Below are 26,175 nucleotides of genomic sequence, written 5' to 3'. Positions count from 1 at the left end.
ACGTGGTAATTACATTACAGAAGAATAAGCTGCTGTGGGCTATTTCATTTTATTTGTATTATTCATGTTTCCTGCCATCTACATCATTATGGCTGGAGAGAATTGTTTTCATAGCTGAGGTTGTTATGAATTATAACTCATAACCATTGCTGCCCCATTACTTTCAGTGTGTGTGTTTATTCTGTACCAGAACTCTAGTCTATAATCTCCAGGCAAACAGGTTTTTGCACATTTGTAGTTCATGAAAGATTTGATAGATCAGAGATGATGATGTGGCACAAGAAATTCTGTACTATAGGCAATGATGGCTCTGTCATGCAACCCCCAAGTCCCTAAAATTAAACAATTGTCTGTTTCCATGCTTTAAGACAGTGAGAGGATTTAGCTCTTTCACAGCACATCCATAGCATTTTTGTGTCTCAACCTTGATTTCTAACTCCATCTTAGAAATTACAGGTGTACCATTTATTTGATCACTCTAGCTGTCATCACTGTACTAAATGGAAACCAAGTTCAGCAGGATCACTTGTGTCAGAATGGAAATTGTAAGGCTTCATATCTCAGTGTTCATCAAGACTATGTCTGCTAGTGCTGCACAAATCTGCAGAGCCTCACAATTCCCAGTGCTGTGTCCTTTCACACTACACAGTTGTAGCAGTATGATTTCACTTGAACTGTCATGATGACATCATATCAAATTCTTGGATTTTCTGTTTAGAGTGGAGTATTTAGACTTCTCAACCAAAGAGTTCTAATACCTTGCCAAATACAACTCTCAGGATTCTGTAGGAAGCGGTCATGACAGTATAGGGAGAATTATTGTGCTACAACTGTGCAATATGAAGGAGCTCCCAGACTAAAGTGTTAAATATAGAGTGAGAACCATGAAGATAATATTAATTTTTTTTAAAAAAAACTATTACTATGGTCCAGAAAGAAAAGAATCTGTTTAGAATATTTTTCTTGTCATGTTATCATTGTATTTGTGTACCTTCAAGTCGTTTTCGACTTCTGGTGCCCCTAAAGTGAACAAACCTATCACAGGGTTTTTTTTTGGGGGGGGGCAAGTTTTCTTGTCTAGTGACAGCTAATTGTATACAGTATTCTGTATAGGGACTTTTTATCCCCCCCCCCACTTGTATTATAGCATCATTTTGCATACATACAGCTATTCTGTGTGAATATCTTTCACTCTCACAAAACAAGTCAAGTGCCCTCAAGAGTACATACCCCAAATAACAACCTGTGGACTTCGTCATAGGAGGACCTTCTCTTGCAGTTGCCATTTAGTCTTACCAGTGTGGGAGGATTTTCCTTCTAAAAAACAATCTGCTTCAGTGGAAACCCCTTTCACATTCTTCCTCATATTACTTCAGGAGAAAACTACTTTTTGACATTTTTTTTACTGTAAACCACCTGAATTTCCTGCTCTGTAAACATTTTATGAGAATATTTTGCACTGGAAAAATACTGAAGTGCCAGTAGCATGGGCATTGTGCAATAAGCCAGCCATAATTTTTCTCTAAAAGCTCTTCAACTCCTTCCCCCTCAGTGTTAACAGTGACAGAGGCTTAATAGAGGAATTACCTTCTTTATATACCTTTATGATATTTGGTTCACCTGGCATAGGCAAAAGGCTAAGATAATTTTTAAAAATGAGAACTGTGTCCAAGTTATTCATGTTGTAAAGGGAAGAGATCATGTGCAGTCTATGTCTTCCAGACAGACTATACATGATAAGTAGTTCTATGGTGGTCAAACAGCAGGAAGGGAGGTAGTTAAACAGATGCTTCCATAGTTTATCATCTCCTTCCAATTTTGGCCCTGTGTGGTGGCTTGTCATCTTTAAAGAATGCATTAGATAGAAGAATCTCAAAAATTCAGATTTTGTTTTGTGTATATAAGCCTAGCCTTCTGCCTGTGTTGAAGAATGCAGCTGAAGTGCTTAAAAGCAATGGTGAAACTTGAGGCCTTTTCCCAAGTGGTTCTCAAATGGTGGGGTGGGACCCCAGGAGGCGTGAGTGAGTAGCTCAAAGAGGGCACAAGACTTGAAGGCCCTGATCCCTTGTCTTCCTCCTTTTCCTAAACTTTTTAATGTGTGAAATTTGGATATTGAATTTACTTAAATAAAACTTTTCTTATTGGAATAATGTTATTTCCTTATAAAATGTATAAATATGAAAAAATGAATGTGTAAATGATAACACATACACTAAATATTTTTATTCATATACTACATTGCGGGGGCACAACATCTGCATGTAGATATAAAGGTGTGTCCCAAGGGTAAAAAGTTTGAGTACCACTGGATTACACAGTTATAATGTTGTACTCCACTTTAACTGCCATGGCTCCGCCCTGTGGCATTCTGGGATTTGCAGTATAGGGAGAGACATTTAGTAATCTCATCCGGAGAGCGCCAGTAACCCACCAAAGTACAAACACTAGGATTCCTTAGGATGTTTCCACAGCAGTGAAACAGAACTGTGATTGAAAGGGCCCTAGGCTGCATCTGCACTTGAAAAATAATTTGGTTTGACACCACTTTCACTTTCATGACTCAATGCTATGGAACCCTGAGATTTGTAGTTTTGTGAGACATTTAGCCTTCTCTGTCAGAGAGCTCAGGTACCACAACAAACTACAGTTCCCAGCATTCCATAGCACTGAGGCATGGCACTTAAAGCAGTGTCAAACTGGATTATTTCTGCAGTGTGGATACTGTCAGTGTTAGGAAACAGATAGGAAGCCTCTGCTTACTTGAGCCTTTCAGTTGCCAATTGCTGCTTCTCTCAAAGGAGTTTTGAATCCCTGATTTTCTCCCTTTCAGGTGAGACAGTCTCCGGAAATCAATCTGGTTTTGCGACCTCAGGGCTTGACAGGTGATCATGAAGTCTATGCAAGAGTTGACTTGTGGGTCAAGTGTCCCCAAACATACCCTGATATGTGAGTACCGTATATACTTGACTATAAACCCACTTCATGTATAAGTCGAGGGCAAGTTTGGGAGCCAAAATTAAGGATTTTGACATCACCAGTGCATAAGTCAAGGGTAAAATCTAGGGGCATGCAACACAGAATCTAAAGGATGAAGCAAAACAAAATAATGCCAAAAAACTTAAAAAATTCCAGCTGGCATGTTTGTGCTCATAGTAAAGGCTGGATGGATGACAGAATAGAGTTGGCTACTAGATGTGGTTTACTATATAACATACCCAGACATTTGCAAATATTACATTTTTTGGTTCTTTTCTCCCCACTAGTGTTCCAGAAATTGAGCTTAAAAATGCAAAGGGCTTGTCACATGAAAACATCAACTCATTAAAATCCCAGCTGGAGGAATTAGCAAGAGAACGTTGTGGAGAGGTAAGCATATTAATTTTGTCTTAGATAGCGAACAACATTATCAGTATAAACAATGTTTTTAAAGTGAAACAAGCTGTGGGAGTAAGTTTCATCTACCAGGATACTGAAGACATGTTCGCTACTGAAAAAATAAGCAACATCTAGTAGTTGGTCCTGTATACTGTGAACTTTACACCATGGGTCTCTTTTCTTGATTCCTCACAAGAGAGGCATTTTGCCTGTGCTGGCAGCCAACTTTGCTTCAAAAAACAAAACAAAACAAAACAAAACTTAGGATTTGACAATGGCATTGAGGAGCCGTGTGTGTGCCTGAACATGGGAAATCATTTGAGAAACAAATGGAGACATTCAGGAGGAAGTAGCAGTGAGGATTTTCTCTGAGAGAGACCAGAAGGAGCTTTGGTGGAAATCAAAAAGAGATACAAGCTTAATTGTTAATTTTAAGAATAAAAATTAATATTTTTAATAAATGACATATTGTGGTGTTAATTCTAATATCATAAATTAAGCTCTTAGTTGATCTGCTTTTTGCCCTCTTCTAAGCTACCCTGCGCCCTAGTATTAGGACAAAAGTGGAACATAGAATAATAAATAATAAAAAGCTGGACCAGAGAGGATGTGAGGGAAGCTTTATATGGGGAAGTGATTGTAAGGATGGAAATAGAAAGAAATGAAAGAAATAATCTAGCATTTACAACTACTAGAATTCTCTAGATTTTTAGGGAATTGTAACTGTTCTACATTCTGCTGTAGAGATGCTCTTTGTATGTAATCCAAGGAAAGCTAAAATATGGAATTCTGGCAAAAGGAAGGTTTTGCAGCAGCACATTTAGCAGTTTGCAAGTAGGGGTTAGATATTGATAGTACATGATATCTATAGTTGTTATCAGGTGATTCCAAACATTTTTGTGATGCAATTTTGTGACTGTTGGACCTCTAATTACGTTTTTCAATATACCTTAAGGATGAAAACATGAGAACCCCATTCTAGAATAATGCTAAAACATGTGGAAAACGTCTTTTCTATAACTGCCATCTGGATTCCATCTGTTTTGTTAAATTACTTTATTGCTAAAGGTGCAATGAATTATGGCAGCTCAGTGCTACTTCCAACTTCAATGAGCTGAATACTGTGTTACCTAACCATCCATATTTTTGAAGCTGACCAAAGACCAAAGTGGTTTTCTATAGTTACAGCTGCAATTTGGCCTTGAGAAGGATAATGGGATATTAATATCTACAACAATAGCAGTTCTGATTATACTACTTTCATCAGAAATGAGCAATAACATTGACCTTCTGCTTGATAAATTTGATTAACTATTCTTAGGCTTGATACTGTATTTAAATGAACAAAACCTGGCATTCACATGTAATTCACAGGGGAGATTGTAAGAAATTCAATTGAATGTGTGATAAATTTCTCCATTTGTGTGATTAGTGTTTAGGGTATCATTTTTTAATTAATATTGTCATAGAACTGCATTAGCAGTGTTCTGTGGGTATTTCTGAATGTTGTCAAGTGAAGATTATTAATTTTTTAAAGGAAAAAAATGTGCTTTTCTCATTCTGAAACAAACTGCTATTTATTTTTTACCAGCATTGGTTAGAGTCGCATAAATGTAATGCTAGCATATTTCTTATGCAGTTCTATTTTCAGTGGAAAAATATTCATTCAGCACAGCCTTTCTGGATTTCCAGTACTAAAAAACAACAACAAAAAGTTGTTGAAACTGGGTTTGACAGAAATGGATACTAATCTGTCTGGTCAGCTGAAAAACAATAAATTAAAAATAGTTGAGTTCCACTGAAATCACTAGTATAGTTGGCCCTCCGTATCCACAGATCTTGGTATCTACAAGGAGCTCTGGAACCAAACTCCAGTGGATACCAAGGGCCCACTATACTTACACAAGTGCAGTTAAGGTTAACATTTGTTGTAAATGCTTTGGTATATCTAATTTTGCCTTTGCCTGCCCTCTCAGGTGATGATATTTGAACTGGCAGCTTATACACAGTCATTTCTCAGTGACTACAATAAACCACCATTAAAATCTTTCCATGAAGAAATGCTGAAGAATCAACAAAAAGAACAAGAAAGGCTAGCTCAGGAAGAACAGCAGCGAATCCAAGACCTTAAGAGAAAAGAAGAGCAGATGGTGAGAAGATTTACTATATCTCTTCCCCACTTACTTTTTCTTTACACCTAAGCTAGCCCATATCTAATGTCCTGAATGACTTCTACACTTGAAATCAAAATATGGATTTAATGTGTAGTCTGTCATCCAGTAGGTTTCTTTCATTTGTGTACAGTGCGCTTGTTCTCTTTCCTGACCACTCTCCCACTTTACATCTGAGGTTCAATCTCAGGCAGAGTTTCAGTCTCCACTAAGATTTAAAGCATAGTAGGTAGTGGTACTGTTCATTTTTAAAATAAATCATGGCCTCCTAGGGTGCATCTGCACTATAGAAATAATGCAGTTTGACAGCACTTTAACTGACACGGCTCCACCTTACAGAATCCTGGGGTTTTTAGTTTTGTAAGACATAAGAACTCTGACAGAGAAAGCTAAAGAACTTGTACAACTGCAAATCCCAGGATTCCATAGGATGAAGCTACAGAAATTAAAATGGTGTCAGTCTACATTATTTTTTCAGTGTGGATGCACCTCTAGTCTGCAAGATAATTCAAATTGTGCTTGCTTTATTCCTCTCTGCTTACGTAGAGAAGAGTAAATATTACCTAAGCTTCTAAATGTTGTCTGAATTCTTGACTTAGTACTTTTCTTCTTATCATTTTTTTCCCTAGGCATGAAGCTCTGCTGTCTTGGAGTATATTTTTTCTATCACCTTCAGTCAGCAGAGCAATACGTTTAATTGTCTAAGGTGGCATAATTGCTATGGAATTCTGGGAACTGTAGTTTCATTACAAATTTAGCCTTTTCTGTCAAACAGCTCTGGTGTCACAACAGTTTACAGTTGCCAGAATTACAAAGCAATGAGCCATGGCAGTTAAAGTGGTGTCAAACTGGATTATTTCTGCAGTGTGGATGCAGCCTAAGATTTGTGTTGTTCGAGTGTGCTTTTTGCCTTTACCTTCCACTGAGAAAATGTAACTTGCCCAAGAGTATCTCCATTTAAATGTTTACTGAAATAAGATTAGAGACCATTCATTGTAGTAATATCTGTTTCAGCAACAGGAAATACTTGATGAGATTCAGAGAAGGGAAGAAGAAAAGAAAGAAGAAAGAAAAAGGAAAGAAATAGCAAAACAGGTATTTTTTTAAAAAAATGTGTGATGCTAGAGTGTAACAGTATAGCATCACTAGTTTCTCTACTCCTTTTACAACACATATCTTACTAGAAAATATGTCCAAGCTTCTATAACAGTGATGGGCCAATTGTACACCTACCCAAAGCATCCAGGCTTAGGGCAGAATTCTGAATTATCCCCAAACTGTGAACTTGATGAACCATGTTGAATTCCTATTCCCTCATCTACATTTCAGATGATTAGGAACATCTCTGTTATGTCTAAGTTAATCTTCAATTAGTTTGCCCCTATCTAGTAGTCCACTACCAATGCCAGACCACTGGTTTTGAATTGAAATAGCTTTCATGAATTTGGTAGAAAATTTAGAAAGGAGAAATTGAGTTAGGTATCATCAGACCAGATTTCTAGGCAACCTCTCCCAGTGGATTCATGTATATGTTAAGAGATGGGAAAGTTAATAGATGTGATTAATTTATTCAGGGGTTTGCACATCCCCCCCCCCACAACTTCACATCGTCTGATGCAGGATTGGGCCTGTTTCTACTCGTGCAGATATGGATCAGCAGGTTTCAGTCAGGTCCTCTAACACAATTTATTTGTGTTAGAAGGGAAATTTAACTATTAAGTATATATTAAATTTCCATTTAAAGTAAATGAAGTTAAATTATTTTAAATTGTCATTTACATTCTTAAGTTACATGTGTTAGCACAATGAAGCAGAGAACTGAATCCATGATTTTGCAAACCCTTCCCCCTCTGTGGCTTTGTTCTGATCTGTGGAGAGAAGGAAACAGTTGCATGAATTCTTGTAAATGGAATCTTGATCACTAGACAGTAATTGTGTAGTATAGTGTGGTTTAGGAAAGGCTTTTAAAACAGAAATCTCAAAGTTGTATTTTTTCGACACATTGGAATTCTGATTTCTTGTAATAAGACATTGACTAGTCTTATAGCTTGTTCACTCCTGACTGTTTATATGAGCTGAGAAAGTCAATTGGAAAATGGAGCAGAGGCTGCAATTGAGAGGGGGGAATTGCTGCTACACCCATCCTGGCTTCCTCTGAATACTTTTAAATTGGTTTGGCATAAAATTATCATGTTTGATATATTAAAAGTACAGTGGGGCCTTCCCTTACATGGGGTACCCATTCCGGACCACCCCCACGTAAGGCAAAAACCTAGTATGCTCTAGCCCCATTGAAAACAATGGGGCCTGTGCACGCGGTGCAGTGCATGCACCATGGGTGCATGCGCCATTCTTTTTATTATAGCATGGCTTCAGCATAAGCTAAAAGCCATGTATGCTGCAGGCACACTGTACTGTTTCTTCAGAATATAATTTGAATTGAATTTGCTTTTAAAATTTAATTTTATTACAAAGGGAATTCCAAGGTCCTGAACAGTAAGGACCTTGTTTAGTTTTGCCAGTTAGAGGAACAGGGAAACACCCCACCCCTGCAAAAAAAAAATATATAGAAGCAATCATTGACATCAGTAAAACATAGGAAATACTAGTTTTCCATAGTATTAAGCAGATATACTCATAATACATTCATTGCCATATAAAGAAATGAGAAATGGAAACCAAGACCAAGAATTGTAATGATCTCATAACTACAGTTGTCCCTTCTTATACATGGATTTTTTATACATGGATTCACGCATCCACAGTTTGAAAATGTTCAAAAAAAGTCTAAATTTCATATATCAAACCTTGATTTTCCATTTTTTATAAGGGATACCATTTTGCTATGTCATTATATTTAATGGGACTTGAGCAGATCTTGAAACCAACCCCCAGTGTATAACAAGGGTCCACTGTACATAATCTTAAATGAAAAGTGTTCCTCTTTTAGAGTTTTTGAAATTGATTTTGGTGCAGTAAATGTGTGAACACTGTGTCTTAAACATTTTATTCATCAGTCTAAAAGAAATATTCCATAATTCAGTTTTTAAGAGGGACATGGAAAAGCCAGGTTTTTTAATCTGAAATCTTTTGTTTTTCCTGGGTCTTCATACCTCTAGGTATATTTACATGCTTTGATGTACTAGTTTTTCGTTTACATGGACAAAGAACAATACAGGAATAACGTGCTGCATCAGCTGTCTCAAGTAAAAGTTCATAGTGACTGGGGTTCTTTGTTTCTCCTGATATGACTAACAATACTGCTAGAAAATAATAATACTTAAAGTAGGTGCTGACCAGTCCCTGCATGGCCTTTCCCTCAACCTTAGAAGCAGTGTTCCAGTTAGGGTGCACTCAAGAGTCTGTTCAGCTTTCTCCTCCTCGCTCCCCTCCATTTTGTCTTTCCAGGAGCGTTTGGGAAGTGCTGCTTTGACAAATCAAGATATTTCTGCTAATAGAGATGGTACAGGGAACAAAATAATTTTAAATGGTGGTGCTACGGAACATGGAGGGAACAATAAATATCGTGCACATTCCACAGGGCGTTCAAAGTATGTATTGTTCTTCCTTTGAAAAGCCTGGATTTTTTTTTAGTAAAATGGTATGAGCCTATGTCTCAACATATAGACAATGGGCACACATATATAGTTACCAGATAGTAAGATGTATAAACATAAATATATTTATGTTTAAATATAAATACATTTTCTCTACTTTTGTACAGCACTGTTGTTTCTGGCACTAAAGGAAAAAATAAAATTCTTGCAAGTGTACATAGGAGATGTGAACCTTATAAGCCAGCGTTACAGATACAATGTTAGTCTGTTCATTTGAACTTTAAAATAGAGTGGGTTTTTACTGAGGGCACAAAAGTTTGAACTGCAAGCTTCAAAGGTAAAAAATTGTGCTCACTAAATTTTATAAGGTTTTAATTAAATGCTAAGTACAGTGCGCCCTTGCCTTACGCGAGGATCCGTTCCAGACTCCTCAGCATAAGGCAAATCGCACATATGCTTGAGCCCCGTTGAAAATAATGGGGCTCGTGCGTGCCATGGCGCGTGCTCCATTTCTCTCCCGTCATGAACACAGGCGCACTGTACATCAGTGGGTATTTTCCTGTTGTAAACTAATGTGGTATAGTGGTTTGAGTGTTGGACTATGACTCTGGCGACCAGGGTTCAAATCGCCACTGAGCCATATCATTAAAACAGCATACTTGTAGAGGTATTTAGGCCAAAGAGTTGGGAACATGTGACTTTTCAGAAGCTGCTAACTGCAACTCACATAAGCACTAGCCAGTATAGCCAGTGATGAGAGGAGATGGAAGTTGCAATCCAGCAACATCTATAGGGTTACGTATCTCCCATCTCTGACTTGCATTGTCACCTGTAGTGAACAGAACTTTATTGTTTATTTATAAACATCTCAAAACAAAATACTTACTGATCTTTACATTCTAGGAGAGAGCGCCAGCATTCTTCTTGTAGTAGTGAAGATTCCCCAGGAACATATGAAATTCTGCATTTCAATACTAGTGCTGCTGGTCAGCTTAAAGTACACAAAGGAAAATGTATAGGTAAGTGGAGTGATTGCTAGATATCAGAATTTTTTAGCATCTCTTATTTTTTTCACTAAGAGATGAAGGAGCAATGAAAGCTATTTTTATTTTACTGAAACACATAGAGAGTGAAAGCTGTCCTGATCAGTGAAAGGGCATGTGAATAATAGGAAAGGAGGGTAGAAAGTCTGATTCTTTAATCAGAATCTTACATGATAGGTGAAAGCATTCTTCTATTCTTGCCTTTATTGAGACTGTTAAAGGTATGTGTACACTTTCCAGATATGCCTAATTTCCAAATCCTAATGTGCAGGTGCTTTACAGAGAATATGCTTCTCACTTACCACAAAATTAAAGCAGTGGATCTGTGATGATCTTTCTCCAGTTGGCAAATACATTGCAAACATCCAAAAACTGGTATGCACGCAGGAGAAAGATCCTGAATTGCAGCAGTGCTACTTGTTTTAGTAGTTTGTGCTGTTAAAAAGAAACCACATTTAAACACTGAATAATGGTTTGTCTGTTCTGCAGTGGAAACCTTTTCAGTTACATTCAGCAAAGCTTCAGCTTTGTGAGCAGCTTGCTTTCATGTACTTATGACAGGGGTAGGCAATCTTTTTGAGCCGGGGGCCGGGTTGCTGTCCCTCAGACAACTGGGGGGCCGAAGCCAAAAAATAAATAATTAAATGATTTTTTAAAAAATTAAATATATAAATAAACCAGGACAAATGTAGGACAAAATTTTCAAGTGGAAGACACTTTTTTTTTAAAAAATGGAGGACACGCGAAAAAATTTGATTTTTTAAAAAATGTTAATATAAATGCATGTTTCTGAGGCTTCTATAGACAATTGACCCCCAAAGGCCCCGGCGACAATCGGCGGCAGGACTGGGCTGGGGTCGGTCCCAAGGCCTCGCTGGGCCGCATCCGGCCCGCGGGCTACAAGTTGCCTACCCCTGACTTATGAGCTCTTTTCTTCTTTGTGTTTATGGTCTGTGAACATTAAGATCTCTCATATGTACTGGCAATTTAAGTACAAGATACTTTAAAATATTTGCTTATATCTGCCAATGGAATGATTGTTGAATAGCTTACAAAAATTGAACACGCCCCATCCTCTGTATGCTCAAAAAGGTATATTGGGATGACTTGAAAGAAACAAATTATCTTTTCATAATGATCTTGACATCTGCAACATTGCCTGTATTCATAGCTGATATCTTTATCCCTCTTTCTGTATACAGACAAGGATGAGCAACTTGGTAAATCAGTTTATAATGCTTTGGAGATGTGTACTGGCAATTTTGTCCTAGTGTATGAATGGGTACTTCAGTGGCAAAAGAAAATGGGGAAATTTCTTACAAGTCAAGAAAAGGAAAAAGTTGAAAAATGCAAAAAACAGGTAACAGTGCTTGTGTGCATCTTTTATTTGGTCTTAACAGAATTTTAAATTCACATGGTGAAATATGAATACTCTTGGATGCTGAATACTAATGGAAATTCAGGTACTTGATAAGTTCTGTATGAAAATGATGCTAATCCAAACAGTGGCCTAAATCCAATTGTTTATCCCACCAGGAATATACTCACTGAATCCATAAAGCTTTCATAAGTTTTTACATCTCATGTTTTCATTAATTTAGTAGGACTAATAATTGGATTTAGGGAAACAAACCTAGAAATTTGTATAGATAGCTTCAGAATAATGAAAAGGCTGGTTGCTTTGATAGAACATGCCTACTAAGGACTTAAAAAAAAAAACCCTGAAGCACTTGTTAATACATTTTCAAAACTGAATGGGAAGAACTTTGACACATGTATTTATTAATTAAAAGTATAGCCTCTTGAATCACTAGGACTGGATAGTGGATAAAACAGATCAAAACAGTGTAAGCTCAGGTGTCTGAAATGGAAGACATGGGGTGATACCTATGTGTTATTTGGACCCATACTCACTGATACTTTGTTTCTTTTGAACAGATTCAGGGAGCAGAGGCAGAATTCAATTCTTTGATTAAGTTAAACCACCCCAACATAGTCCGTTATTTATCTATGAACTTTAAAGAGCACAGTGACTCAATTGTGGTGGACATTTTGGTAGAACACATCAGTGGATCCAGCTTTTCAATGTATTTGGAGAAAGAGATTCCCCTTCCTGTGGATCAACTACGCAATTATGCAACCCAGCTTTTGTCAGCTCTTGACTATCTACACAATAATTCAGTGGTACACAAGTTTCTGAGTATGTCCAGCATACTAATTGATGTGGAAGGCAATCTCAAACTGACAGACTACAGTATTTCCAAGCGCTTGGCAGATATCTGTAAGGAAGATGTTTTCGAACAAACCAAGGTTCGATTTAGTGATGATGCCCTGCCAAACAAACCAGGGAAAAAGGGAGATGTGTGGCGTTTGGGTTTGATACTGCTTGCTCTCAGTCAGGGGCAAGAAACTAAGGAATACCCAGTCATTATTCCAAATGATTTGCCTGCTGATTTTCAAGACTTTTTGAAAAAGTATGTAAATATCTAATTATTTTTTTCTCCTTGTACCATATAAATGTTTTGTAATAATACTCATAATTCAAGATCTTTTAAATCCAATAGTAATGTTGAAGTTGAATGAAGAGATGACAAGCTAAAGGAAATGCTTAGGTGATCAGGATCAATTTCAATTTCTTGGAAGGTTTCACAGCAGAGTTGCAAGATAATTGAAGAGGCAAGTTATTTTGAAATCAGTTATTGCTGCTTTAGCAGTGGGAGCTTTAGCAAATAATTCATAGCAGGGATATGCAAGTTCTGGGTTTCTTGTCAGGGATGATGGGAGTTGTAGCTCTTCACCTCTGGCTCTAACTCCTCACCTTGTTATGCAGCAGAGCTGACCAGCTTTGATCAGTGGTTAATGCTTTTCTTCCAAGCAGCAGAGTTTCAGAGAATAGGCTGAAGACCCTCCAAGCCTTCTCACTCTTCTTCCTCAGATGTCTCCAAACTTCTCCAGGATTCTGCTGGCTCTTGTATCTTCACTCAAGACACCAGACAACTCAGTAGTCTTATATAAAAGATCTACTTTATTCTACTATATACATATACTATATGCCCTACAAATCACAATCTCTACAATATCCAATACTCCACAATATCTCCAAACTACTCCAGCTAACCACACAAAACATTGGCAAACATTGCAATTATTATAGCCATTGTTAATCACCACCCACTAGTCAGTTTCCACCCAGTGGGTGTGTACATTCATTTTGATTGGTTCACGTAGTTCAACCCACACTTAAGACCAACCCAAGTATTTCATCATTTTACCTTGTACACTTAATGAATCTCAGGTGTTTCCAATTGTACATTCTATAATTCTGTCCTTGACTTTCAAGACTTCTAAATTACATTAGCTTTTTCACCTGTGTAGCTTCTTAATTGCTCTTGCTTAGTCATTGTGACTTTCACATATTTTATTTCTATTACTGTATATCCCATGTTGCATTTTCCTTAACATTTCTGGGGGCCATTTCTCCTGTCCTAGGATCTCCCAGAGGCCACACTTTTTAAATAAAACAAAAAGTAATGAAAAGTTCATTTTAAAAAGGATTACTAAAGCAAGGTGTACAGTTTTCTCATGGGGAGATTTGAAAATACTTCAAGGTATGCAAAAAATAAATTTGCCCTGGTGGACTTCAGATGCAATAAAAACAGCCATATGGCTACAGGCCACATCACTTCTGTCTTTACTTTTAAACATCTTCTGCTATTATTTGTGCTTTCAGATTTCTTTAGGTTGCTTTTTTACGCTGCTGCAATAAAAGGACTCTTCTTATTATCCAGGTCTTTGATAGAATTTATGTGATCTTAGAAAAAAATAGTAGGGTGATCAACCATTCCTCTTAGTTCTTTAAAATTCCTACTTTATGCATTTGTACTGATATATACACTAGTGTACACAGTAACTTTGGGGGGAGGGGTTGTATTCTTGAGGCTAATTTCAGAGGAAGTAATTGGCAAAATCAGCTCTGATCATTCCTTGACTATGAAATTGATGGGGTAAGTTGACTTAAGGTGCAAAACATAAGATTGGGTTGCTGTCTAAAACAGGTAATACACTTTGACTTTTTTTTGTCTAACTTGGCAGTTTCCAGTGTACTGCTGCCTTAATTTTGATATTGCAATCTGCATATTGTACTAGCAGAAGTTGGCCCATGAGGATGTTACACTCACTGCATAATGTTAGAATTTTAATTGAGAGTCTGAAATTTGGTTTTGCAGTAACAGCCAAAATACCATTTCAGCTGAAATGCCAAATAAAATCTGTACTGTTTTGTATTATGTTCAGGAGTGTTTGCTTGGAAGACAAAGAAAGGTGGAGCACCCAACAGTTATTACACCACAGATTTATAAACCCACCACCAATGAAAATGCCTGCAATGGAAGAAAGTCCAGATGGTAAATAATTCAAAGATTTCTAATATGCTAGGGGGTTATAGAACTTGAAAATAAAGTGCTATATTGCCTAAAAACTTCATATGTAATTATATAAAATGCTGTCAGGTTATAAGACAGTTGCCAAGATTCTTTAGAACCCAATTTGGTATTTGATATGGTTTCTTTTTTATTTGAATGTTTTGTTTGCAAGAATTTTAATTACTGTTTATACTCATGTATAACTCTAGAAATTTTAGTCAAAAATTGATCCTAAAAACAGAGATCAACTTATCCATGGGTCAATGTTAGTACTGTATTTTAACTCTTATTTTAAAAAAGGAACCATGCATTGGTGAAAGGTAAAAGTATAATCTGTCCTGGAAGCACTGACCTTCCTCTAGTCTCATCTATCCAGCTTTTAGAATGAGTACAACCAGTTATGCCTTCTGGAATTTTGCAAGTTCTTTGGCATTGCTTTCTTTTGCTTCATCCTTTAGATCCTTTCTTATGTGGCCCTAAGTTTTACCCTTAACTTATCCATGAGGCATATCAAAATCCATAATTTTGCCCCCAAAACCTACCCTCGACTTTCTAGACTTATACATGAGGTTGACGTATAATCAAGTATATACGGTATACACAATCATAATTCTTTACTCTCTCTTTTGTTATATATTATTGTATGTTTCTATATCTATCTCTGTCATAGGTCTAAGACTGTGGAACCTAGATCGCTGAAGCATAGCTATTGACCCTGAGGTGTGCACCTTATAGTTATTTTGTTTAAGTAGATTAATTTTAGTCAATGCTTGCCTGAATCCTGCCGTATCATCTTCAGTCTTTAAGCGGCAGACTACCCTAACCAAAAGATAGAATACTGCAGTTGGGTCAAGAATATTATTTCTCCAGAGAGGTTGTGTCCACATGGAACGTCCCATTGCAAGGCTGGGGTCCCAAAATCTATAAACTCTTTGGAGGTAGAGTGAGATAATGAGGTGAGGGGTAGGAGAGAGAGAGAGTCTGAATGAAAATTGTAATGGAGAGAAAGAAATACCAGTGGGGGAGAGAAGAAGCAGGAAAGACAAGAGAAGGAGTGGGGGAGAGAAAAAGAACACCAAGGGAGGCTAATCTTTATGAAACTGGGTATTTTTTTTAGTTTTAATTAATAGAAATGAAAAAAAAAGCATTGATGATGCTGAATCATAAGATGATTTTTACTTCAAGCTTTTCATGCAGAAAATGTTTCTTAGCAAACAATTTGCATTTTTTTTGCAAATTTAACAAGTGTATCTCTTAATGTTGTCACTCTTGCACAGTACATGCACACATGCACTCTCTGACACACTTAAGCCTGCTGTGAAGGCAGCTTTAAAGTGTACCAAAAGGCAAAAGGTGAGGCTGAAGGGACAGGTCACTAAAAAAATGAATATTTAAGTAAGAATCAAAATATACACATGTAAATAAAAGCCTCAAGTATTGCCCATTCATCCACTTTAGCAACTAAAGAAGGAGGAACCCATGCAAGCTCATAGTTTTTTATGCAGTTGTTTTTATTGTCTTAAAGGTGCACAGAAACTCAGTTCTTCAATCCTTTTTTTAAAAAATGAATTATACTTGAGGCCTTCTTTTTTGGGGATATCCTTCCTGCTTTTTGTTTGACTAATTTGAAAATCTGGATGAATACAGGGCAAAAGCCCATTTAGCCAGGAAATGTTGCTGCTGTTAGACCTTAGATATGCTTCTGCTAGACCCTCAATTTTAATACAACTGTACAGATTACATAAGTTTTTCCAAATAGTTGTGGTGGCTATGACATGTAAACCTCTATTCTTAACATTTCTTTTCATGAGCCAGCTCTAAATTGTCTCTTGTATGTTGCTGAAGTGGCTGGAGACATATACCAACATTATTTGGTGATGACTGGGTTTCAAGCACCGCATGTTGAAAAGAATAGACCTGCATTTCAACAGAAAGCCTTAATCTACCATATTATGTGTCACATCAACTCTTTATTGTTGTCACTGGATTGCTTCTTTGAACTTTCCTTTTACAATATCACTTTTCTGTTTTCAGATTCAACAGGAATAGATGATATTGAAACTGTTATTCCCAGCAGTCAGATTGCTGGCAACTTCTTTGTCACAGAAACACAGAGACAATTTTCCCGCTATTACAATGAGTTTGAAGAACTGCAACTGCTGGGTAAAGGGGCCTTTGGAGCTGTCATCAAGGTATGTGCAGCACCCAATATGAATCTAATTTTATTCCATCTACAGTTTGTGTGTTCATTAAACATATTAAAGGTAGCAGTCATACTGCTCAGGTTACCTCACTGCAGAAGGAGATTCCACACATATATTTCCCATTATAGCAAATGCATGAGCAACCTTTCCCCCAATCACACTGTTTCTTGTTAAATTAGTATAGGTGCCTGCATTACTTCTCTTTTCTGCCTTGGAATCCTTTCACATATTCTTTCAGTTTTTATATTAGTAGCTAGAAGTGTGAATAATCCTATGTAATAATGTTATCATATCCCAAATAACAGTGATACTGTGAATATGGCAAATCATCATGAGATCCGTAATGAAGCATTACTAGACTGATAAAAATCTTCTTATGGGGGGGAACCTTTCTTTCCTCCATTTCACTTTTGAATGCTCTTTTTTTCAATGGTTCCTAGTCCTTTGAAGCTTTATATAGTATAATGTCAAATAGGTCTGCTCAGAAGTAAGCTCAGCTGGCTTCAATGGGACTTATCCCCAAGTTGATGAATAGAAGAGTTGCGATTTTAGTCTTATTCTTGGTGAGAGTATTTACTTAGTAGTAAGCACTAATGAGTGGCATGTGTACTGTATATGCAAACTCTTGATTCTGGCAAACAAACAGAAGCCTAATCCCAACAGCAGATCTTCACCATAAGAAGCTTTAAAAAGGATAGGAGAGCAAGCGAGATATCCATGATGGTTCCCATGACATGAACATTTGCATGCACCTATGTTGGCCCAAAAATGTGGCCAATAATGTGGCAGAGAGGATGAGGTTGGAGCAAGGACTTTTCTAGTGAGGCAGAATTACACTAATACAGGAGGGGAAGAATAGGAGTAGGATGGCAAAATTCACTCCAAATAAGCAACTGTGGAAAAGGAAACAGTGCTGCTAATGACATTAGTCAATGAGATTGGTAACCAGTAACTTCAGATGCTGATGTGCATCATATGAATTTCAAATTTAAATGAGTTAACAGTAGTATACTCTCAGGCACATACCATAATTTTTGTCTCATCTGGATTCCCCCACAGAACAAAGTGCAGCACACTGTAGGCAGCAGTGGGGATGGGGTGTAGAGGGCTATTCTCCTTCCAAAAACTACTCAGAGCTTTCTTGGGGGAGAGATGATGAGGCAATGCCTAAAATAAAAGGGTCTACATAATTTTTCCCACCCCCTGAAATCTCTATCTGGTAATATTGTCAATGAATAGGTCCAGAACAAATTGGATGGCTGCTGTTATGCGGTAAAGCGAATTCACATTAATCCCACAAGCAAGCAGTTTCGAAGAATTAAAGGGGAAGTGACGCTACTGTCACGTCTGAACCATGAGAATATTGTGCGATATTATAATGCGTGGATAGAGAAACATGAAAGGCCTTTGCTTGACACTTCAGCATCAGAAAGCACAGAAAGGAAGAAAGTTGCTGAGAAGCTGGCTCAGAATGAGAAGGGTGAGGAGGAGTCGATGGATGAGATAGAAGCAAATGCCCCTCCTCCAGTTCTGACCAGTTCAGTTGAGTGGAGCACCTCTTGTGAGAAATCATCAAGCGCTAGGTTCAGTGGAGCAGATCAAGAATCCAGTGATGATGACGATGATGATGAAGAGGAAGGTGGAGGAGTGTTTTCACAATCATTCTTGTGAGTAGGAATGTAAGGTATTTGTTTCTCACCCTCTCTTGGGGCAATTGTGAATGGACTAGATGTAAATTTGCAGAAGGGACTACAATTCCCTGGTGACTTCCAGCGCTGCAAGGGGCAAGTGAGATTATTTTTGATGTCACTCCCCCATCGCTTTGAACCATCTCCCATGCTGTCTTTGAGGTCTATTAGTATTTATAGTACTCCTAAGCAAAAAGGACAATGACATCAAGTTCAAGAAAAGTTAGATATATAGAAGATATTTGATGTTTTGGCCACAAATGCCACCTTTAGTCACAAGTACAGATAAGAGTATTCTCAGATGTTGTGTTTAAAACTACAGTAAGGAAAACATTTAAAATTTCTTTCAGATTTTTATAGAAAATATTTTAAACTGTATACTGAGAGCCAGTGTGGTGTAATGGTTTGAGTGTTGGACTAGGACTCTAGGAGACTAAGGTTCAAATCCCTACTCAACCATGGAAATCCACTGAGGCATACACTCTCAGCCACAGAAGAAGACAGTGACAAATCTCCTTTGAAGGAGCCTTGCCAAGAAAACCCTAGGATAAGGTCACCATAAGGCGGAGTTGACCTGATGACACATTACAACAGCACATATATAAAATATCATTTGTAATATGTATCTTGTATCTCAGAATGGTTTATTAAGTAGTTAAAACCAGAACTGCAACATTTATTTAAATTATAATAACAATTGTGTGTGTGTGTGTGTGTGTGTGTGTGTGTGTAGGTATTCTCCATTGACAAGGTTGTCAAGTTGTACCTGACCGTAGGGGCAGTGCTCATCTCCGTTAATAAGCCAAAGAGCCAGCATTGTCAGAGACTGCTCTGTGATCACGTGGTCAGCATGATTGCACAGAACACTGTTTACCTTCCCATTGGAGTGGTACCTATTTGTTTACTTGCATTTGCATGCTTCCAAACCACTAGGTTGGCAGAAGCTGGGTATAGTGATAGGAGCTCACCTCATCATGCGGCACCTGGGCCTGCCAGTCTTGCAATCAACAGAGTCAGTGTCTTAACCACTTGAGCCCGCATCCCATATATATATATTGAAATAAATAAATATGTAGCACAATTAAATTTTATTTTAGCTGAGTGAAAATTTCAGTTCCAGTGGCCTATTATTGGGCTTCTCTACATAAGCTTCCACTGGAGTGCAGATTTTGATGGGACACAGTTTGTTTGAAAAGACTTTTAATTTTTCCATTTGTATTTGTTAATTTAGGCCAGCAGCAGACTCTGAAAGTGATATCATTTTTGATAATGAAGAAGACAACAGTAAAAATCATATGATGGTAAATATCAAAGAAGTTGCTATGGAAGTGTGTATTTAATTCTCCTCTCACAAACTTGTAAGCTGACTATTTGATGTTCATGTGCTGCGTCTCTTGAAGCACAGTGAGTCAGTGTAGTATCCTGAGTTTGGCAGTCATTTCATTCCCTACTTAATGAACAAAAATGTAGCCAGGCACAGAGATAAGATAAGCCTAGTGTACTATTCAGAGGTTTTAGGGTTGACACATTGGCCAGTTGGCCAGTCACAATTAGCATACATATCAAACCTTGGTGATTGTTGCACTAGTGAGAAATGTAATACAGTTGGCTCATTCTGGATCCTCTTCTCCTTCAAAAATGGAGGCTCATGCTTATTCAAGCCCATAGGCTTGAATGGTACGCGCCCCATTGCAAGTAGTGGAGATCACCCCTCCACATATATTCAGGGGCGTGGATCTCAGATCTGCACGTTAGGTGGGGTGACTGTATTCTGCTTAGGTGCTTGATTGACAGTTTATACCATTTACAACCTACTTCTATGAATCATAGAATCATAGAGTTGGAAGAGATCGCAAGGGCCATCCAGTCCAGCCCCCTGCTATGCAGGAAATCTCAATCAAAGCATACCTGACAGATGGCCATCCAGCCTCTGTTTAAAGACCTCTAAGGAAGGAGACTCCACTACACTCAGAGGAAGTGTGTTTCACTGTCGAACAGTCCTTACTGTCAGGAAGTTCCTCCTAATGTTGAGGTGGAATCTCTTTTCCTGTAATTTGCATCCATGCTCCGGGTTCTAGTCTCTGGAGCAGCAGAAAACAAGCTAGCTCCCTCCTCTATGTGACATCCCTTCAAGTTTTTAAACAGGGCTATCATATCACCTCTTAACCTTCTCTTCTCCATTTAAAATCCCTTCACTGGCTGCCAATCACCTTCTGGGTGTGGTACAAGGTGTTGGTTGTTACCTTTAAAGCCCTACATGGCTTGGGTCCAGCTTACTTGCGGGAGCTCCTCCTTCCATACAATCCACCCCGCACTCTCAGGTCCTCTGGGAAAAATCTGCTACAACCAAAAAAGACCAGGTTGACTACTGTTTCCCAGTCACTGCAAAACTGTGGAATGGAGGAGATCCATCAGATTACCACCCTTGACACCTTCAAGAAGGCAGTCAAGACGGATCTCTTCCAGCAAGCCTTCCCTGACTGACTGATCTCCCAAAATAATAAGACCACCCTGTCTGCCCATATCTATTTTTATTGTCTGCCTATCTTTTAACTGTTTTAACTGATTTTAACCTGAACTTATATCTTTATTGTTTTTGAATTGTAACTAAATGTTATATTTTATATTGGTGGTGGGTGGGGGGGATTGTGATATTTTACGATTTACTGTATTATGTATTTTACTATTTTTTTTACTGTAACCCACCTCGATTCATAGGGAGAGGCAGGCTAAAAATAAATATTATTGTTGTTTTTGTTGTTGTTTGACATGTAAAACATAAAAAATAGGCATTTTAAAAAAATTCACAAACCCAAGGGAGCTTCAGAAGTTGTCTGGTGGGTTAACATTTTACCTGTGGGTTACACTTTCCCCAATCTGCTGTATATGGTTTCGTGGTTTTATTTCTCACTGGAAAATTTGGTCAGGAAGTCTTATGATTGAATTCTACTTATGAGTTCTCAATAAAAATATTCAACCAAGATTCCCTTCTGGATTAGAAAAAAAACCCCCCACTGTTCCTGCATGTGATGCTCTTGAGCTCCCTTCCCAGCATTGCTTAGTATTCAGTTTATCCAAAAACCAGACATTTGGCAATAAAATGATCTCTTTCTCTTTACCATAAAATAAAATACATATTTATTCAGAACTCTATATGCACCAAAAACATGTTTAGTACACAATTGTATATTTGCTTCCATTTTATCCTTGTACTTCTGTTTTTCCTCTGACACAGGATGAAGACTGCAAGGCAAAAGACAGTCATAGTGAAGAAAATGGAATAGCAGTGATTCATACAGTGCATTATCTGTACATTCAGGTTAGAAATTATTTGACATACTTGGTTTCAGAGAGCTGCATAGTTACAAAGCATGCTCACCTCAAGTTTCTAGAGTAAGGAGGAATGTAAAACAAAACTGTAAAAGAAAAAAAAAAGTCTGTATCTAATATTTATTTGAAGGTGGGTGTCCCAAAGGCAGTCCGGACAAGCAGCCAAAGACTATAGTTTTTTGTGGGTTTCAACTTCACAGCCAAAAACTGATTGCTGCACAGCTGATAGCCAGCAACTAATGAGCATTTTACTGTTCAGCAGTTACTTTACTTTAGTAAATACAAGCCTTAAGTCCCAAACAGAGTTTAGCAAAGTCCAAGTCAGGTACACAACATCTTGAATCAGCAAACATAGTCCAGGTCATGCACAGAGTTCAAGAACACAATGGAAACCAAGTACATCAGATAACCTAAAACATCTGGAGGGCAGGGCTGGGAATTTATAGATCAACAGCCCAATGCAGCGGCTGCTTAATTAACTACTGCTTCCTATAAATCTTCAGACCTCCTCAATTCCTTTGTTGTCTCTACTTGATGAAGTTAGGTAGAGGTAAGTGGTCTTCTGTATCTGAATGGGCAGGACTCTCTGCCAGAGTTGATACTGCACTCTGCACTCTAGTCTGTCTCTGAGACATGTTGCTCTGGAACATCCATCTGTTCTGCTTCAGCAGCAGGTCATAGCATGTCTGCTGCTTCAGTCTTTGAGTCAGAGTCCAGGTCCATGTTCTGGAAGCAGGGCATAACAGTGGGTGATTTTTCAATGAATCATAAAACTTTTATTTATACAGTAGTTACCTGATCCCTTTTCAAGTCTGATTCTTTGACATTCAGAATATAAAATGCTATTTAATAACAAATACTAAAATACCACATGCCAGTAGGAAGGATAGTCTCAATAGTATAATATGTTTTATATGTGTTAAAACTTTTACAGCTTTATTATAAGGAATTTGTTCAACACTAAACATGCCTACAAAGAGGGTGCAGTTACATCTTTTTCAACTGTTTCTTCCTCTTGCATCTGAAGATGGAATATTGCGAAAAGAGTACTCTAAGAGACACCATTGACCAAGGCTTGTATGAAGATGCCAATCGTGTTTGGAGGCTTTTCCGGGAAATTTTGGATGGATTAACTTATATTCATGAAAAGGTTAGTGATATTTTTGGCAAACATTCTTGAAATCATGTTCCCTTGGGTCTTATTTATTTATTAATTATACTTTTATCTCCCCCTTCCCTCCATTATTTTGTTCTTGCAACAGACTTTAAGATATTAGAGGCTGAAAGAGAGTAACAGGTTCAAAATCACAGTGAACTTCAGGGCTGAATGATGATGGCCTTGGATCTAGATTTCCCCAGTGGACATTTTGTCCACTACTGGGTTCATTTTACCAATTATATTATTGTTTAAGAACTATGGCACTTTACAGACTGCCCAAAAAGGTTCTTCTTGCGACGCCGTTGTGATGCCGCAAGGCACCAATGGTGCCCTTGTGGCATCACAAGGGTGTCCGTTACGTCAAAATGGCAGTGCCCATCTGTATAGGGCGCCACCATTTTGAAACCCTTGTTACGTGTAAGGGGCAAGGCACGTCAGGAAGCGCCGCCCCTCACGCATAACGACGGCGCCCAAAAGGGCCTGTCTGGAACGCGCCTATGCTGCCGAGTGAGGTGTACTGCATATGAGCTGTCTGGAAAACAACATCTCCTGCAGGAAGCCCAATATCTGGCCTGGGGCAGGATGTCCTTCCATAGAGCCAGGCTTTCTGAGCCAATCATGCTTTATGACTGCTTGTGCCATAGGCAAAACTCACTTTTACCCACAATTTTCACCTGCGTGATCACTGCACTGGGTTAAAAGCCTTCCATAGATAGAAGGCTACGGTGCAGATTGGCAGGGTTAGGATTCCATCACACGAGTTTTGTGTTTAAGAGCATCAGTGTTCTAAATACTGGCCAGCATTCAACACTGAGAGAACACTGGGAAGTTTCATACACACAGAGGTTTTTTTTGGACACCTTCCTTTGGATTGTGACCTTTCATGTTGCTCAACAAATTGTTGTCAAAATAAGTAGAAGTGGTCTCCAACTCACTAAGGTTTGTTTAGATCCAGTCTGTTATGTACGTCATGTGCTGTTGCTAAATTTGTTGTGGATAAAGAAGAAAAAGCACAGTTGTTTTATGCTTGCTCTCATGTCCTAAAATTCTTTGCAAGATTTTCTTTTTTACCTTTGCTTTAACCACATTATTCATATTGAGCAGTAATACTGATTTGAGTTTCTGGAACTATATTTGAATTCTACATATGGTCCTTGCCATCCTCCATGTAATACATTATTTATTAAGGTGAATAAATAAAATTGCTTACAACAGTAGAATCAAGTACATCACACATCTCATAGAAGAGAGCAGACAGCTCTTAGAACAAGCAGGCCAAAAGCTGTCTGGAACAAGAAAAAGTGACAAAGGTCCTCTGTGAAAAGGGCAATACTTCCACCACCATTAGAACCTGTACAAAAGCCTCCCCTGAAGGTCTTAATGAGTGAAAAGACTTGTGTTCCATAGGCCCAAACTGTGTTTTGAAGTGTGATCTATGTACATGCTAATTCTCACATGTAAAACTTTGTATTATTTTATTAATAGGGTATGATTCACCGAGATCTGAAACCTGTCAACATTTTTTTAGATTCTGGAGATCATGTGAAAATTGGTGACTTTGGTTTGGCAACAGATCATCCAGCATATGCAGTAAGTTTGCTTGTTTACTATTCCACCTTTCATCCACCATGAGAGCTAAGGTGACTCTTAGCACATACTTTAAAGGATCAGTTTTTTAAAAAAAATTGATAATAGTTTTTTTAAAAAAGAGTTAATAATATCCTGTTAAAAACTACACTAATTTTAAAAAGTATAAAAGCATTTAAAACGCAATAGTGAGAATACAGTACAAACACACTTTGTTAAATTACCCTTCTGCAACAACTAGTTGACTGCCAAAAGCTTGTCTGATAAAAAGGTTTTTGCCTGCAAGAAGAAGGAAACCAAAAAGAGGTCCAGTCTAGCATCTTAAGGAAAATCTAACCCTAAAATATATAATCCAAACAATTTTGGAATTATAATTGCCAGATAAAATAATAGTATTTTCATAAGTAGGACAGCTATTATTATTATTAAACTTTATTTATATAGTGCTGTAGATTTACAGCTATGAAAGAATGCAACACAAAAGTTAGAATCATACAAGCCTTGTATGGATGTGAGAGCTGGACAGTAAAGAAGGAAGATAAGAGACAGCCAAGAAGACAAACAGTTAAGTCCTATAATAGATCAAGCCAGAAATCTAAGATGACAAAACTGAGGCTGTCGTACTTTGAACACATCATGAGAGGGCACGACTCATTGGAAAAAACAATAATACTAGGAAAGGTGGAGGGTAGCTGAAAGAAAGGAGGCCACATGCTAGATTAATGGATTCTATTAAAGAAGTCACAAGTATGAGTTTGCAGGAACTGAGCAGTGCAGTGGTCTTGGAGATTTCTCATCCACAGAGTCACCATGGGTCGAGATGGTGGTTAACAATAAATAATAAGGTAGATTAGGCTGAGATACACTGACTCATCCATGACTGGTATGCCATTTATTGCATAGATTCTGGAACATTTAAAATTTTGAACCATCAGATACATGAAACTTGCGGTGCATGTAATCAGGTTTACTGGGATTTCTTTTTCAGGCAGACACCAAACAAGGAGAAGGAATTTCAGATGATCATTTGGATAACAATGATCCTTCTGGTAGGTATAAATGATCTTATTTATACCTTCTGCTACAGAGCAGTTTTCAAAGAATCTTCCTGTAGTAAGATGATTTCCTTCAGAATCCAAAATCAGGACTCATCCATCACTTAGCCACGTTGACCACAATCAACATCTTAATTCGTGGTGAGCCCTAATGTTACTGGTATTCAACAGTTCCTGTATTTATTAAGGAACTCCAATCTGCCATACCTCTTGTGCCATATTTTGCCCTAGAGATTCAAACATCTCACCTATTTTGAATAGTAGTGAATCCATCGACTGCCTCTATACATTAGGGTGTCACACACTTTTCTTAGACTATTGTCTGCTCCGAATCATAGAGTTGGAAGAGACCACAAGGACCATCCAGTCAAACCCCCTGCCATGTAGGAATATACAATCAAAGCACCCCCAACACATGGCCATTCAGCCTCTGTTCAAAAACCTCCAAAGAAGGAGACTCCACCACACATTCCAGTGTCAAACAGCTCTTATTGTCAAGAAGTTCTTCCCACTATTGAGCTGAAATCTCTTTTCCTCTTGTTTGGTCCATTGTTTTTTCTCCAGTTTTGTTTTTACTAGCTATAT

At 37.9% G+C, this 26,175-nt stretch overlaps 2 protein-coding genes across 6 annotated transcripts in view; one reads left to right on the top strand and one right to left on the bottom strand.

Moving 5' to 3' along the window:
- Positions 1-26,175, bottom strand: part of FSIP1 (fibrous sheath interacting protein 1) — a 591,530-nt gene that overhangs the window by 234,216 nt on the left and 331,139 nt on the right. The window lies entirely within an intron of this gene.
- The window catches only part of EIF2AK4 (eukaryotic translation initiation factor 2 alpha kinase 4), a 61,077-nt gene that overhangs the window by 6,356 nt on the left and 28,546 nt on the right, over positions 1-26,175 (top strand). The window contains exons 2-17 of one of the 2 annotated variants that reach the window (XM_042464445.1): positions 2,831-2,946; positions 3,264-3,366; positions 5,352-5,525; positions 6,561-6,641; positions 8,955-9,097; positions 10,007-10,122; positions 11,349-11,506; positions 12,085-12,620; positions 14,440-14,549; positions 16,602-16,759; positions 18,011-18,438; positions 19,691-19,760; positions 21,695-21,778; positions 22,817-22,939; positions 24,434-24,538; positions 25,524-25,584. In XM_042464445.1, coding sequence (XP_042320379.1) covers positions 2,831-2,946; positions 3,264-3,366; positions 5,352-5,525; positions 6,561-6,641; positions 8,955-9,097; positions 10,007-10,122; positions 11,349-11,506; positions 12,085-12,620; positions 14,440-14,549; positions 16,602-16,759; positions 18,011-18,438; positions 19,691-19,760; positions 21,695-21,778; positions 22,817-22,939; positions 24,434-24,538; positions 25,524-25,584 — 2,566 coding nt within the window. Of the gene's footprint in view, positions 1-2,830; positions 2,947-3,263; positions 3,367-5,351; positions 5,526-6,560; positions 6,642-8,954; positions 9,098-10,006; positions 10,123-11,348; positions 11,507-11,546; positions 11,610-12,084; positions 12,621-14,439; positions 14,550-16,601; positions 16,760-18,010; positions 18,439-19,690; positions 19,761-21,694; positions 21,779-22,816; positions 22,940-24,433; positions 24,539-25,523; positions 25,585-26,175 lie in introns of those variants that run through there. The other variant, XM_042464450.1, reaches the window with a different exon arrangement.

This window comes from Sceloporus undulatus, chromosome 1 (genome assembly GCF_019175285.1).
Source record: "Sceloporus undulatus isolate JIND9_A2432 ecotype Alabama chromosome 1, SceUnd_v1.1, whole genome shotgun sequence".
NCBI lineage: Eukaryota > Metazoa > Chordata > Lepidosauria > Squamata > Phrynosomatidae > Sceloporus > Sceloporus undulatus.
The sequence above is the reverse complement of the archived record's forward strand: the minus strand, read 5'-3'. Positions and strand labels throughout refer to the sequence as shown.